This window comes from Athene cunicularia (genome assembly GCF_003259725.1).
Source record: "Athene cunicularia isolate RWA chromosome 8 unlocalized genomic scaffold, athCun1 chr8_part1, whole genome shotgun sequence".
NCBI classification, from domain to species: Eukaryota; Metazoa; Chordata; class Aves; order Strigiformes; family Strigidae; genus Athene; species Athene cunicularia.
The window spans coordinates 11006560-11022119 of NW_020799109.1; the positions used below are offsets into that span (position 1 = coordinate 11006560).

A 15560-nucleotide genomic window follows, 5' to 3' on the forward strand; every position below is an offset into this window, starting at 1 on the left:
CCGCCGCCGCCGCCGCCCGCAGCCTCCTCAGCGTCTGGGACAGCCCGGGGCCGGCGAGGGGCGGCAAGCGGGCGGCGAGGGCCACCATCGAGGTGCGGAAGGGCGGCTGCCTCCGCGCCACCGGCGAGGAGTACTGCAACGGCGCCGGGCTCTGGGTCAAGCTCAGCAAGGTAACGGCGAGGGGCTGGGAGGCCGCCGCGGCCTGCGCTGCCCGCGGAGGGGCCTGTGGGTCCGCTGACGGGAGCCGCCTGTCCCCCGCAGGAGCAGCTGGAGGAGTACCGGAGCGGCTGCGAGCTGGAGGAGGGCTGGGTGCTGGTGTGCAAGCACGCCGACGGCGGGGACCGGCTGGTGCCGGTGGAATCCACAGAGCGGATCCAGCGGCAGCAGCAGCTCTTTGGGGTGGACTATAAACCTGTCATCAGGTGCGGGGCCGCCGCTCTGTCTCTCCAGGTCGCCGTCCCTGACTTCTCTGGCTCCTTTTTGCACAGCGGAGAGCAGGGAGGTTCTCGCCCCCCATTCACCCAGGCCCGACTGCATGGGGTGTCGATGTGCTGCTGCCCCTCAGCCATTTCTGCCCTGGCCTGAGTTGCTCTGACCCGCTTGGCCACTTCCTCCATGGAAGTGAGACAAGAGGGGTGCCAGATGCGGAGTTAACTGGGTTTTGCTCGGTCCCTGTGCCTGTCAGCTGCCTAGCAGGGTGTGGGCTGGAAGAAGTAGAGATGGTTGGAAAGCAAAGGGTTGCAGATCAGGCTGGAGGTGATGGAGGATGGAGTACGGTGGGGCTTTAAACTCAAATTTTCCCCTTCCAGCAGCTCCACAACCACCAGCTCCTTCTTTCCCCTGGGATTTTCTCATTTCTCCCTTCTCTGGGTTGTTTCAGATGGGAGCAGGTGGTGGATCTGACATACTCGCTGCGCCTCGGAGCGAAGCCCAAGCCCATGGAGCAGGATGAGGCCGCAGTAGAGAAGCTTCGGTATGAGCTGTTTCCCAGCTTCTGTAGTGGTTGGGTGCAAGCCACTGTCTCTTCCTGGCTGCTCAGACAGCTGTCTTCTGCAGACTGGGGGGGAGAGGGGGAAGGCAGGCAGCGGGGAATAGCTGCTCAGCATGGTTTTGTCCTAGATAACCCTGCACAAAGCAGGGAACAGGGCAAAACCAAGGCAAGCAGGACATGGATCTGCCTTCCATGACCCATTAGCCTGGCTGCCCTGGCTCTCCAGACCCATTAATCCCTTTTCCCCGGTAGGTTTGTGCCTCCAACGTGGACTTATGAATGTGATGAAGACCTGGTGCATTTTCTGTATGATCACATTGGAAAGGAGGATGAGAACTTGGGCAGCGTCAAACAGTACGTGGACAGCATCGACGTCTCATCCTACACGGTGGGTTAAAGGGACAAGGCTGCATCACCCCTACTGTGCCATGTGCTTCTCTGGGCTGGGCTGCATTTGAGAATATGGGAGAGAAGCCTGGGGAGCATCCTGCAGCATATTGTGTAATGTGGCCCCTGGAGGGGCTGTAGTTTGAGAAGCAAATGCTAAGATTAGCTGCTAAGCTGATTTTAGGGAGAGTTTGATATTCTGCACTCTGTGTGTGACCCCAGAGCACTTTGGAGGGTCAGCCACAGTGTGGAAGTGCACTCTGTACTACTCGTGTCTGCCCACAGCCCAGCAAAGGGAATGGGCTAGTTTAACAACCTGTGGTTCTAAGATTCTTGAGAAGAGTAACCACTAAGGGGAAGTTAATCCTACCTCCATCTGATCTTCCTTTCATTTGCTGCTCTCTTCCAGGAGGACTTCAATGTGTCATGCTTGACTGACAGCCATGCCGACACATACTGGGAGAGTGACGGGTCCCAGGGCCAGCACTGGGTGCGGCTCAACATGAAGAAAGGCACTATTGTCAAGTGAGGCACCATCTCCCCTCCGTGCTGGCTCACAGCTGGGGCAGTCCTGCAGCCCCAACTCTCTGCATGAGCTCATCATGGCCCAAATATACCCTGTGCTCCCTGCCCCTCAGCCTTTGCTCTGGGCTTGAAGGGGTCTTAGCGTTCTCACAGGTACCTGGGGATCCCAGCACCAGCTGTGTGTGCTTGATAACAAGTGTGACCAGGCAATGAGGGGAAGCAGAAATGGGTGTTCAGATGCAGGTACCTTCTCCTCATTTTATGCTTCCCTTTGCAGGAAGCTCCTGCTGACAGTGGATACGACTGATGAGAACTTCATGCCCAAGCGGGTTGCCGTGTATGGGGGTGAGGGGGACAATCTGAAGAAACTGAACGACGTGGGCATTGATGAGTGAGTGGATGGGGGTGCGTGCAGAGTGTAGCATGCCCCTTGCAGGGGCCGGTGGTGCTGGACACCCCAACACTAAGCAGTCATGCCAGCACCAGCCTGGCTTAAGACATCCAAGGCCTTGGGACAGGCATTTTCCATCTCTGAGCTGCAGGTTCACTCTGCTGACAACAGCAGATGGGACAATCATCAGGGCTCTCCTGATCTGATTGTGGGACCCATTGCGATCGTGTCACCTGGATCTCAGGCACCAGGAGGTTCAGGCATTCAGCACAGGCCATGTTGTAGGCAACTGGCTCTGGGTTCCTGCCACAGGCTCCCATTTAAAAGAAGCAAACCCTCTTCTCTTACAAGCAACTGAGTGGATTTTGGCAGGATGGGCAAGGGAACAACTCTGCAGCCCTTGTCTATGCTGTGTTTGCAGGAGCTACATTGGGGATGTGTGCGTCCTTGAGGACATGACAACACACCTGCCTGTCATTGAGATCCGGATTGTGGAGTGCAGAGGTAGGGCTGGGTGTTGTGGCCGCGTCCATAATGCACCTGTAGAAGGCTGTACATTAAGAGTTTGTTGCTGTGGCTTGTACTTTGTGGCCCTGTGGGGTGTTTCAAATGAGGTGAAGAACCATGGGGAAAGTCCAGGGGCACCTGGAGATTTGCAAGCTCTCAGCTTTAATCCTATCTTTCTCTGCCTTCAATTATTTTTTTTTCTTCTGTAAATGCCTCACTACTTCTTCAAAGAGGTATTTCAGGCTCTCAGGATCGAGCCCCAGAGCTGGTGGAGCTGGTCACATTCCTAGTGCTTTTACTTGTAGACCTCCTATGATAGAAAGATTCCTTTCTCATGATCTTAGCATATCATCCATGGACTTCCTTGGCAGATGATGGGATTGATGTTCGCCTCCGAGGCATCAAAATCAAATCCTCCCGACAGAGGGACCTGGGGCTCAGTGCTGACATGTTCCAGTTGCCCAATTTAGTGCGCTACCCTCGCCTAGAAGGGACAGACCCTGACCTGCTGTACCGACGGGCCGTGCTTATTCAAAGGTACTGTATGGAGTGGGACAGACGAGTGGGGTGGCACTGCCTGCAGGGATTGGGGCCATCTCCAGCGCAAGTATGATTGGAAGCTGTAAAGCTGTGTGACTCCCCTTGTGACAGGCATCTCGGGCCCTGGAGAAAATAGCACAGTCGTTTAGGAACAAAGTGGGCTCTCTGGGGTAACTTCTCTACGCTTTCAGAGGAATTTTGCAGCTCAAGTTCACAATGTCCAGTGTGTCACAAGCACAGCCTATCTGTGCAGTGTGTGGGCAGGTGTGTGCAGAGTTCCTGCAAGGGGTGCAAGGTCCCTGCATTGCCCAGAGAGTGAGAGTTTAGTACCAAAGGCTCTGTGATATATAATACCATGCTGGATTGGGTTTGGTGCTGTTGTTACTTTTCTGCTGGTGTCCAGGCTGGAATAGGCCCGTGCAGATCCCCGTTCCTCCTGTGTTACAATAGCACCTTCTTTGGCTTTTAGGTTCATCAAGCTCCTGGACAGTGTCCTGCACCACTTGGTGCCAGCCTGGGACCACACTGTTGGCACATTCAGCAAACTCAAAGTGAGTAATTCTCTCTGTGTCTTGTGGGGCCTCAGTCTGGCAGGGTGATTGCATTTGGGCTGTGGCAAGGGAGGCAGTCAGTGCTTGTTGCCTTTAAAGCAGCTCAAGGGAAATACCTGTCTGAGCTCAGTTCATTAAAGCTGTGAAAGGTGATATTGTTTAGAGGTTAGATTCCTGCTAAAACGCTGATGTGGAAACATGTAGCTATGGGGTAACAAGTAGAATTAAAGCAGAGCACTTCACCCTCAAAAAGACTTGGACCATAGCAGCACTGGGCATGTGAGCTGGCCACACATCCCCTCCGAGATCTCAGTTCAGGACACTCTGTTCCTGCATTTGCTGCCAGCAGCTTTGAGCTGACTGTGTCCAAACAGCAAGGCTTTTACCATTAACTTTCTTCTGGCTTTGATAAGCTTTTTATTTCCAGCTTTTTCATAAGACTGAGTTTGTCCCTCCAGATGCCTGTTTTCCTTACATATTCTCTCCCAGAATACATGTGCTGAACATTGCTGGCGTAGCCCCATTCTGTGTGTTTCCAGGCCTGATATCAGAAAGCACTGTAATTCCTGTGCTGGCTCAACACAGGACCCAAAGCATTTGAGGATTCTTGTTTGTTTAGAGGAGCTTGCTTTGATTACAAATAGGAGGGATAGTAAGACCAGTGTTCTGGTAAGAATGAGGGTGAAGGAGAGTCCAAGCAGCGCTGGAGTGTGAGCATCCAATGACTTGATGGAGAGAGGACTGGGCTTGGTATCTCACTTAAGCAAGAAAGCAAAATCTTTTCGAGTCAGAGGTGGAGCAAATATTGTCAAGGAGAGTGCATCTGTGTGTGGAAGGCAGTGTCCCTGGGAAGGGGAGACACCTGGAGGTGCAGTGACTTCAGTAGGAAGTAGATGACATGTTTTGGACACTGGTCACTTCTAATCTTTTGATCGTACCTGTTGGCAGCATATCAAGCAGTTCTTGCTGCTGTCCAAGAGGCGCACAGCTCTCATTACCCAGTGTCTGAAGGACTCAGAGACCAGCAAGCCTAATTTCATGCCACGGCTCTATATTAACCGACGCCTGGCTATGGAGCACCGAGACAACCCTGCCTTGGACCCCAGCTGCAAGAACGCTGTGTTCACTCAGGTACTGTCCCTCCTGGAAAGGTCCCTGCTGCTCTGGGGAGACTGGGGCGTCCCAAAGGCAAAATGAACCACATAAAGGTGGGCGGAAGGGACAGCTTAGCTGGAGATACCAGAAGTCCTCAAGCCTCTTCACATGACTCATAGGTTCTACTCATGTGCTGATGATCCCATATCCAGGAATAACATCTAGGAAGGATTTGGGATCTCTGAGTTGTAGTCTTTATCCTGGATGCTCTCTGTGGCATGTTGGTAATGCAGAGCATAAGAATCTTATTACACTAAAAGGATAGCAAAGAATTATTGTGTGACAACAATAATGCAACTGCATACAATCCTGTATCGTGGCCAGCAGGTCAAGGGAGAGGATTCTCCCCCTCAACTCCACTCTCGTGAGACCTCACCTGCAATGCTGTGTCCAGCTCTGGGGCCCCCATCATAAGAAGGACATGGACCTGTTGAAGTGAGTCTAGAGGAGGCCACAAAGATGATCAGGGACTGGAGCACCTTCCCTGTGAGGACAGGCTGAGAGAGTTGGAGGTGTTCAGCCTGGAGAAGAGAAGGCTCCAGGGAGACCTTATAGTGGCCTTCCAGTACTTAAAGGGAGCTACAGGAAAGGTGGAGAGGGACTCTTTGTCAAGGAGTGTAGTGGTAGGATGAGGGGTAATGGCTTTAAACTGAAAGAGGGTAGATTTAGATTAGATATAAGGAAGAAATTATTTACTGTGAGGGTGGTGAGGCCCTGGCACAGGTTGCCCAGAGAAGCTGTGGCTGCCCCCTCCCTGGGAGTGTTCAAGGCCAGGTTGGATGGGGCTTTGGGCAACCTGGTCTAGTGGAAGGTGTCCCTGCCCATGGCAGGGGGGTTGGAACTGGGTGATCTTTAAGGTCTCTTCCAAACCAGACTTTTCTGTGATGCTATGATTGTGGTTTTACAGCAATACTGATCTTCCTATTGTCATTCTCCGCCCACCTCCAGAAGATCTGTTGCTCTATGTGTGCACAAACTGCCCAGACTGCTGTGAGATCTAATATGTGTTTGATGTACCTCCAAGGCCAGAAAGCTTCATACAGTGGTTAACACTGTAATTTATGTTCCTTTTCCAAAAATGAGGGGCTTTTAGACCATTTAGAGATCAGCTTTGGTCACTATTTAAGTTTGGGTCAAAACAGATTTCTTCCAATTTCCTGCCTTCACCTGGCACTGGTTCCCCTGGAGAGGGGATACCAGCCTTGATCTTCTCTGCTTGTTGCAGGTTTATGAAGGCCTGAAGCCCTCAGACAAGTTTGAAAAGCCTCTAGATTATAGGTAAGTGATGTCTGGGGGAGGAAGGGGAGCTCCCAGAACTGCGTATGTTCTCTGTCACAGCAGGGTGTTTGGGAAGCCTGTGTGTGTCCTGTGCTCTGGAGAGGGTTTGCTAGGGCAGCAGCCAGCTCAGCCACGGGATTGAGGCCTGATCCCCAAGGTGTCACGTTGCTGCTGAGGATGCAGCTGTCTCTGGAGATTGAGATCTTGTCCTGTCCTAAGCCCAGGCTGGTCCACCCTAGTCCCCTGGTGTCCCTGCTGTGCCTGCTGCCTCCCCAGCATCTCCTTGGCCTTGAGCAGCACCTCAGGCGATGCCTGGTTCTCCACAGGTGGCCCTTGCGTTATGACCAGTGGTGGGAGTGCAAATTCATCGCAGAGGGCATCATCGACCAAGGTAGGGGCTCAGTGATGCAAGGGCTCCTCTGGAGCAAAGTCGGAGGTTGATGAGGTGATTCTGTTGCTGTAGGGGCTCTCGTTTGCTCCCAGTGTTACTGCCCATGGAAGAGAAAAGAAAGGCAGGTTGCCTTGTCCTGCCTCCTCTGGCCATGTTCCAGATAAGGAGTGCTGCTTGCTGGCATGGGGACTAGACCTCCATTAGTGACTAACAGCAGCTTTGACAGTGCCAGTGCTCCCTCTCCCTGTCCTCCACAGCCCAGGCAGGGATGTTACTTCCGTTTTATTTCTTCCGGTGCCATAAGGCTCTGACCAGAGCCTTCTGCTCAGCCCTGGGCCAGGTTGGACCAGAATGCCTCATCTTTGCTCCATAACTGTCAGAGTGAGTGCATGGGGAGTTCACATCACTAAAATGCCCTTCTCTTGTGGTTGCAGGTGGCGGTTTTCGGGACAGCCTGGCAGATATGTCGGAGGAGCTGTGTCCCAGCTCAGCAGACACCCCTGTGCCTCTGCCCTTCTTTGTGCGCACATCCAACCAGGTGCTGTGGGTCAGGGTATTTGAGTCAGTTCTCTCTGTGCCTGGTGATGCAGTGTTGTCCTTGTTGTGCTACACACCAGGGATGTACCTACTTTTTTCTAGCCTGAAGCTTTTCCTTATGAAGGTTTGGGCAGATTGCTTTGTGGCATCCTGTTTTAGGATATGCTGACAAGTGCCTTGGGTACTTGTGTCTCACTAGGAATATTGCCAAGGAGGATGGGGGGTTTATCCCACTTCTGTTGTGAGAAGTGCCCAGAGGCACTGCAGGGTCTGAGTTTATGATGCTTTGTGCTGTGCTGAGATCATGACTTGGAGTTTTGCCTTTTGCTCCTGTAGGGTAACGGCACTGGAGAAGCCAGGGACATGTACGTCCCCAACCCTTCCTGTAAAGACTTCCCAAAGTATGAGTGGATTGGGCAGATCATGGGAGCAGCTCTGAGGGGCAAGGAGTTTCTGGTAAGCTTTCAACCTTGTCCCTGTGTGGAGGTTTTCCGCAAAGGGAGTCATTAAGCCACTTCTGCAGCCTGTCCGACAGGAGCATGGGAGGGCTCTGTGATCACACACAGGGATAAAAGGTGTTTGGCAGGATTTGGGGCTGAGGGGTTAGGAATGCTCACAGCCTGAGTTTTGGGAGATGCTGCAGGGAGCTTGGGAGAGGGTGTCAGCTCTCTGCTTAAGTATGATGAGCTCTGCATGTGGGCGGGTGAGCAGGGAAGCTCCTTTGTGTCTGCACTATTGAGCCCTATCTCCATCTTTGGGGATGTCTCCTTTCACACAGACTCAGCAAAAACCCTGTTCTCCTTCAGGTCCTGGCTCTTCCTGGCTTCGTATGGAAACAATTAACAGGGGAGGAGGTCAGCTGGAGCAAAGACTTCCCCGCCGTGGACTCTGTGCTGGTGAGAGGGACTGGGAGGCTGTGCCTATCCTTGTGGCACTCAGCGAGTTTGTGACTTGTGTCCCTGTCCTCATTTTGTACTTGCTTCTGTCTGTGATGTGTCAAAGAAACACACGCAAAAGGGCACACTTAACATTTAATGCATCCTATTGCTTGAAGGATGCAATGCCCCAGTGTCTGCTAAACAGCTAGCTCTAGGGCAGCACACCCCACGCTGTGCTGCTGTCACAGACACTCCAGCCCTTGTCTGGGAAGGGAGGAGATGGGAGCTCAGGCACACCACTGCCCACTGGGAATCTCTCTAACAAGCACTCATCTGGGGCCTGGGCAGGTGAAGCTCCTGGAGGTGATGGAAGTCATGGACAAGGACACCTTTGAGTTCAAATTTGGGAATGAGCTGACCTACACGACAGTGCTGAGTGACCAGTGCATGGTGGAGCTGATCCCCAATGGCAGCAGCACTGTGGTGCGCTATGAGGACCGCAAGGAGTTCATCCGCCTGGTGCAGAAGGCTCGGCTGGAGGAGAGCAAGGAGCAGGTAATGACGTTCCATATCGTCAGTGGTCACTGAGCTCCCAGACATGTACCCCCCAGTCTGTTTCTGGTAAAATGCATCGTGGTTAGTGTCCCTGTGCTCGCTAGTGCAATAGTAGGCGGTCCTTTTTGATGAGGTCACACAGAATCGTCTCAGTTGGAAAAGATCTTGAAGATCATCCAGTTCAACTATTAACCTAACACTGACAGTTCTCAACTACACCAGATCCCTCAGCGCTGTCAACCCGACTCTTAAACCCCTCCAGGGATGGGGACTCCACCCCTTCCCTGGGCAGCCCATTACAACATCTAACAACCCATTCTGTTCTGGAACCCATGGAGTTGAGAAGCAAAGTGGCTTGTAGTGGTATAGGAGACACGGGGTTTATTCCCAGCTCTGACACAGGCTTCCTGAATGAACTAGGATGCATCTTTGTGGGATCCTGTTCCTTTCTTCAGCCTCCTCGGAGCACTTGCTCAGCAGTCACGTGGCTTGCATCCAGTCAGGTCCCTAGGCTCAACCACAAGCCAGGGAGATGGGCAAGACTATCTGTCCTGTCTGCTTTTCAGATCATGGCCATGCAGGCTGGGCTACTGAAGGTGGTGCCCCAAGCTGTTCTTGACCTCCTCACCTGGCAGGAGCTGGAAAAAAAGGTCTGTGGAGACCCTGAAGTCACAGTTGATGCCCTGAAGAAGCTCAGTAAGTGAAGGGCTCTGCTGAAAACTCCCTGAAAACAACATTGCCCTGTGCTGGGACAAGGAGAGGTGTGGGAGAGCAATATTAGCCTTTATTACAGTGAGAATGTGTGTCTATATACTGCTTGCCTTTAGCTGGGTGCTAATGGGGACAGGGTTGTCCCTTGTCTCCATGATGGGCTTCAGAATAGAGGCTGGGTCATCCCTAGGCTGACAGTATCTGAACTTCTGTGGAGCTGAGATGTGGATCTGGATGTGCTTTCTGGGAGGTGCCTGACCATGTGTGTCCCTCACACCTTAGGTGTATGTGCTTACACCTTGCAGGCACCCAGAGGTTTCTTCCTGTGCTGCAGAGGACCTCTGGGTGAGCAGGGGTGGTCCTGCTCTAAATTATCCAGGAGGAGCCTGGATCTTTAATAAACTGTGTTTCTGTATCCTTTCTGACAGCACGGTTTGAGGACTTTGAGCCATTGGACACCCGTGTTCAGTACTTCTGGGAAGCACTCAACAACTTCACCAATGGTGAGTGATTTGCTCTGTCTCTGCGTATGTTGTGCCACAACAGCTCCTGCATGCTGCCTGGGAGCTGGGGGGTGAAACCACCCTCATGGCTGCTGAGAGAACAGATGGGAGCCAAGGAGAGCAGGCAGCTGGGCTGAAGGAACTGATTGCTAGTGCTGTGGCTGTACTCCACATCCCTCTAGGGTCTGCTGATGTCTTTGCTTTTCCTTCACAGAGGATCGTAGCCGCTTCCTCAGATTTGTCACTGGCAGGAGCCGCCTTCCAGCACGGATCTACATCTATCCAGACAAGATGGGGTGAGTCCATTCTTTAGACTGAAAGGCTGGCAGATCCCACACCAAAGGGATGTGTGGCCTGGTCTCCCTTGCTTTGCTGACCTGCTGGTTCTGACCAGTTTGTCACCTTCTCCCCAAGCTCTGAGACAACAGATGCTTTGCCAGAGTCATCCACCTGCTCCAGCACCCTCTTCTTGCCCAACTATGCCACGTAAGTTTTGGTGCTTCCCTTCATCTGGGAGTCTGTGTGTCTGGGCTCTCTTCTTAACCTTGGTGCTGACCTGTAGGGCCCCATCGCTTTTCATGCTTATGTCCCCCTGCCTGTGCCATGTGGCTGTTGTGATTCTCCCTGTGAGCAGCTGGTGAAGCGTAACTTCCATCTCAGAAAGCATCTTGTCTTCTTGGCTGGCAAATGCAGCAATGGAAATTCCTCCTTGTCTTTTATTTTCTCCCCCGTACCCCTTCCTGCCATCCCTAGAGCCAAGGTATGTGAAGAGAAGTTGCGCTATGCTGCCTATAACTGCGTGGCCATTGACACAGATATGAGTCCATGGGAAGAGTGATGTTGCAGCCTGACTGAGCAGCATGGACAATCGTTCGACAAAACTGTGCAGTGGGAAGAGCTCCCTTGTCCCCCCAGGATGTGTGTATATATAATAAACATACAGGTGTGAAGCCTGGCGCCCAGCAGTGATAACCAGCACCTCTTTGGACAGGGAGGTTTGGGTCTTCAGCAGGGTGGGAGGTAACTTGGCGTGTAAAAGTGATTGCAGTAATGAAACTGTGGCCCAGCCCTCATACATCAGAAACCTCTAGTAGGCTTTTGTAATTTTCTTCTCCACATGACCCTGTTGCAGCTCCACAGGCTGTGCTCTGCTCCAGACCAAAGTGGGGTAGGGCCACAAAGCTGCACGTCAGGTTACAGGACAGGACAGAGGACCGTGAGCTGCTGCTGCTGAGACCACGGGGGTGCTCAGAGATTCTCAGTGTGTCCTAGCCTGAGCGTTCTGACCACATTCCCTTGCCTTGTTCCTGCTCTCCCCTGAGGTCAGTGGAAATGAGATCATTCATGGAGGTTTAAGAAGAAATGGGGCAAGTTGCTGGCAGGTGCTGCAGGGGTGCCTCTGGCCACCAGGTGTCACAACAGACCTGCACAGCAGGACTGCGGGTGCTGTCAGGAGAGGGCTCCCATGCTTTTATATCGCACAGAATCCCAGTTCCTGTGACCACCCGTGGTTCCTTGCACAGCAGCGACTGCTGGGGGAGCTGCTCCCCTACAGGGGGGGAGAACTGTCTGCTTCCCTCCTGCTCTGTTACCAGTTCTGCATCCAGCATGCTGGTGGCCTAGCAGCTGTTCTCCCAGGCTCTTTGAACCTTGGTTTTCCCCTAAAAAACAGTATTAGAATTAATCCGTTCCTCGTTCTCATGGAGGTGTGCAGGCAGGGCCAAGCTTTTCTCCCAAGCAGCAGGGGTTAGAGCAGTAACAGGCACAGCAGCACCCAGCTCTTCTCCCCTTTGCCGTGGGGAGGTAGGTGGAGGTTTCAGATGGACAGGGAAAGCCTTTGACCCAGGGAAGTGGAGAGACTGTGGGTACCAAGGGTTGGAGCTCCTTGTGAAGATGGATATGCAGTGTGTGAGTGAGGGACAGGCAATGAAAACTTTACAACTTCAAGACCATTGGAAATGTTCCTTGATCTTCCCAGCCCTGGGCAGGGCTAGTCATTGCCTAGCACTGTGAGTTACCAGATGTCAGTCCACTTTTATACCTCCACCTTCAGCTTGTGTGGTCTGTTGGACCACCACTGCTAAGAGCCACTGAGTCAGTGGGGCTAATGCTGTGAGGTAAGATTTATCCTGTCCTAACAATGCCTTTTTCTCCTCTGTTGGAGTCTGTCATTACAACTTCCAGTTGTAAATGAAGTCCTTCCCTTCAGCATTTTCCTTTGAAACTGCTGTATTTCCAGGCCTGCTGAGGGAGTTTGTGCTAAAAGGGATGTAGGACCAGAACAGACTATGTGCTGCCATCTCCTGCACCACAGCGAGTGGAAGCAGTATAGGGTGAGCAGGGGGGCTTTCTAGCAGCCCTTGCCTGCAGCAGAGCCTTCCATGCTCAGCTGGGTGGGTGTGAAGTCCTGTCTGCTGGAGGAGGTTTTTTTGTAAATCCTAGAGTTATCTCAGAATAGAGCTTTTTGGCTTTGTGACTGACTCCAATGACCAGCATGGACAGAAGCAGATCCAGTGTGATACCTTGCAGTGCTGGTGGCTGAGTCATTTCCTAGGGTGTCTGTTTTAAATAGGTATAGATGAACTAGTGAAAGGACTTTGATCTGCTGTCTTGGCCTCAGTAAGAAGTGTTTTTGAAGGAGTCTTGTGCACTGAGCTGGGATTTGAAATGAACCATCCTAGATCCTTTCTGGTCACTGACATTTGGGTGGAATTGATCCTGCTTTTTCCAACCTTGCCCACTCGTCTCTGAGGGGGATCAGTGTTATTTACGGAGCAGAACTAGAAGTAGCAAGAAGAACTGACTCCTTTCTGATGCTTTGTTGCCAGGCAGGAGATGGTTGGTTGATGAGTTGCTCATAAAATGGCCCTAGTCTCTGGTGGAGGGTGGGCTGATGTCACCTGTGGCAATGGGCAGACTAAGAGTCACCTGGGGCTGTTTGGGGTGACCAGCTGCAGGGGAATAGGCACCTCTGGCTGAGACACCTGCAACAGGTGACCACTGGCTCCCCTGGCCTTGGTGGAAGTAACTGCAGCTGACAGGGTAACTGAGGTAATTATGGAGGTGCCCAGAGGAGCTCAGGTTTCTCACTCAGAGATGAGACACTTGGACAGCTGCTGTGCAGGGTCATGCTGAGAGCAGAGCCTGGCTGAAGTGGTGGGATCCTTCTCTAGAAGCATCATGTCATCTCCATCCTTGGAGATGCTCAAGGCTTGTTTTACAGCCCTGGGTAATCTGATCTAATTTACAGTCTCGCCTCACTGGCTTTAGGTCTAGGTCCTCCCTAACCTGAAGCACTTAATGACTGAAGTTACTGGCTCCAGTTTTTCCCAAGTTTCTGTACTCTTCCACCCAACAAGGTCTTCTAGCCCCTGACCTTTCACACTGTTGGGTTTATATCCTGCCACTGGAAAAAATGCTGCCCAAGAGCTTGCTGGAGTTTTGGTGTGAGTACTGGAGCTCGGGGGAAAGGGTCTAGCTGGTGACAGGGATTTTTATTTTAAAAATATTTGTAATAACAGGACCATGGCCGTAGCAGGAAGGCTGCAGTTGGGAGCTCATCCAGGATGGTCTGGGTTTAACCCTTACAAGCATATTGAGATAAACATTGTTTTACCATATATACCATTGTTTTACTGTCCCTTTTGTGTTATGGCCATGTAGATGTTGAAGAATGGCAGCAGCAACTGCTGTAGCATTACACTGGGGTGTAGAAACCTGTGAAAAGCCCTTCCAGTTGCAGGAAGAGCCCATTGCTGCAGCGAGGTCTCATTTAGTGTATGGACAGAGGGTCTGGACAAAAGTGAGTTGAGTACGGACACCAAGATTACCCACAGAGCATGCTGTTGAGTTTGCTGTGCAAAGGTGAGCTGGGAAGTCCTCTGTTTTGCCTATGATGTTTTAAAACCAGTCACAAACTGAATTTCTGCTGTGACAGCCCAGTGAATTGTGGAAAAGGTCAGCCTGGTTTAGCTCTGGCCAATCTCAGGGGCCTGAAGTAGGTGTCATTTCAGTACTGGGTCATGTTCTTTCTCCTCTGATCTCTAAAGTGTGTAGGAGCTGTCTCCTGCCATGTTTGACAACACAGAAATCAACTGCTGCTGCTTCAGACTCCTTGCTGCGTGTGGCCCCCCCGGGGTGGGGGAGCCCTCCTGGGCACCAGGAGCCAGAGGCTGAGGCTGTACATCCCCCCCTCCATCACCCAGCCTCAAGTTGGTTGAGATTAATTTTCCAGCCAGTGTCATTGTGAAGAAGGTTCTGGTGCCCCTGTGCTGCTGAGAAGAGGAAGCAGTTTCTTGGGCCAGAGTTGCTGGGGGAGGGACTGATGCTGTGACGGCTCCATGTAACCACTCGCTCTCTCCTGACTTCAGCTTGCTGAATTGTTATAGAATAGCTTCAGGTGATTAATAATGAGGGTGTAGTCTAGCTGTTCTTGTTATTCCACTAATATCCCGGAGTATGACAAGCTATAAATAGTTTGACAGGATCTGTCTGTCCCTACCTCATGTAGGATCTAAATAAAGTGAACATACTAACTAGTGATGATTTGTCTGGTCTGGCTGGGGCTCCTGGATCCTGTTGGGTTAAACAGTGATGGTGACTGGTGTCATGAGAGGCAGCTGGAAGTGAAGCAGAAATTGGCTCGGTGCTACCCTTTGCACACAAAGCGGTGTCATGGAGATGACTCAGCGTATTAAACAGCTCAACCCTTTCCAGCAACTCTGTAACCAGATTTATAGGGTGACGTGGCTGTGGAGGAAGGGCACGGGACCCTCCTGGCTGTGGTGGCCGCAGTTAGGACCGAGGCAGGAGTTTGCATTTCTCTCGCACTGCGGTTCGGGGCACTTTGCTCCTGGCCAGGCTGGTGCCTGTCACTGCAACAGTCGTGTCTGTTCAGTAGATAAGCTTCAGGGGTGACAGCTGTCGAACCTCTTTGCAGTGTGCCTTTACAGGCAGGGATGGAGCTGGACTCTGACCTTCCAGGAGAGCAGGCAGGCGCTGGAAGGGCGTGGGGACCTTTGAGCTCTGCCAGCCCGGTTATTTCCCGATCCCTTAACGCAGCTCTTCGTGCCTAGCCTTGGAGAAATTCTGGCAGCGTAGGGTGGAGCTGAGTTGCTCTCTGACACCGCCTCACTGTGGTATGCAACAGGCGGACATGACATGGGGTGACGCACCGCCAGCGTTCTGGGGTGGTTGGGTGCTGCCGGGTGTCACGGCCTCGCTCCTGCCGCCAGGATGCCGCATGGCCGGGGTAAAGCTGCTCCCCAGGGGGTTCCTGGAGCCTCCCCACCCGCTGCAGGCCTGCCTGGAGCAGGAATGTGCCCCCCAGCCAGCCGGGACGCCGGCTCCTCTCTTTTCCCTGCCCATGCTGGAGATGTAGCCCTGTGGCCTGACCCTACAGGCACCCCCACTCTGCTCGCAGGGGTACAGGCAGCGACAGGGGCGTTGGAGACCGGGAGGGAGCGGAGTCCTAAACTGCGGGGCGAGGGGACACCGGGCGGCGCCCGTCGGTGACCGCGGGACGGGGGCGGGTGTTACACGGTCGCATCTTGGCAAAGGGGGGATGACGGCGGCCCCGCACCCCGCTGGGGGACTATGGCCCGGGTGCGGTGAGGAAGGGCTGCGGTGTACTGGGGCGCACGGGCGGAACTGCGCCTGCC

The 15560-nt window shown here is 52.8% G+C and overlaps 2 protein-coding genes across 2 annotated transcripts in view; both read left to right on the plus strand.

Annotated features, from left to right (window-relative positions):
- Positions 1-15560, plus strand: part of EIF2B3 (eukaryotic translation initiation factor 2B subunit gamma) — a 129061-nt gene that overhangs the window by 1513 nt on the left and 111988 nt on the right. Inside the window, exons 2-3 of the mRNA XM_026854061.1 lie at positions 102-111; positions 10652-10660. The gene's annotated coding sequence lies outside the window, so the exon portion shown is untranslated. The remainder of the gene's footprint in view (positions 1-101; positions 112-10651; positions 10661-15560) is intronic.
- Positions 3-10850, plus strand: HECTD3 (HECT domain E3 ubiquitin protein ligase 3; the record flags this gene model as incomplete). Its single annotated transcript, XM_026853897.1, has 21 exons — positions 3-170; positions 262-422; positions 881-973; positions 1244-1379; positions 1788-1903; positions 2181-2294; positions 2716-2798; positions 3173-3338; positions 3811-3892; positions 4841-5023; positions 6273-6325; positions 6652-6716; positions 7151-7254; positions 7590-7709; positions 8060-8149; positions 8480-8686; positions 9253-9382; positions 9826-9900; positions 10115-10196; positions 10315-10386; positions 10654-10850. Coding segments are annotated over 21 exons (2385 nt in total), but the record flags the coding sequence as incomplete, so codon positions are not given.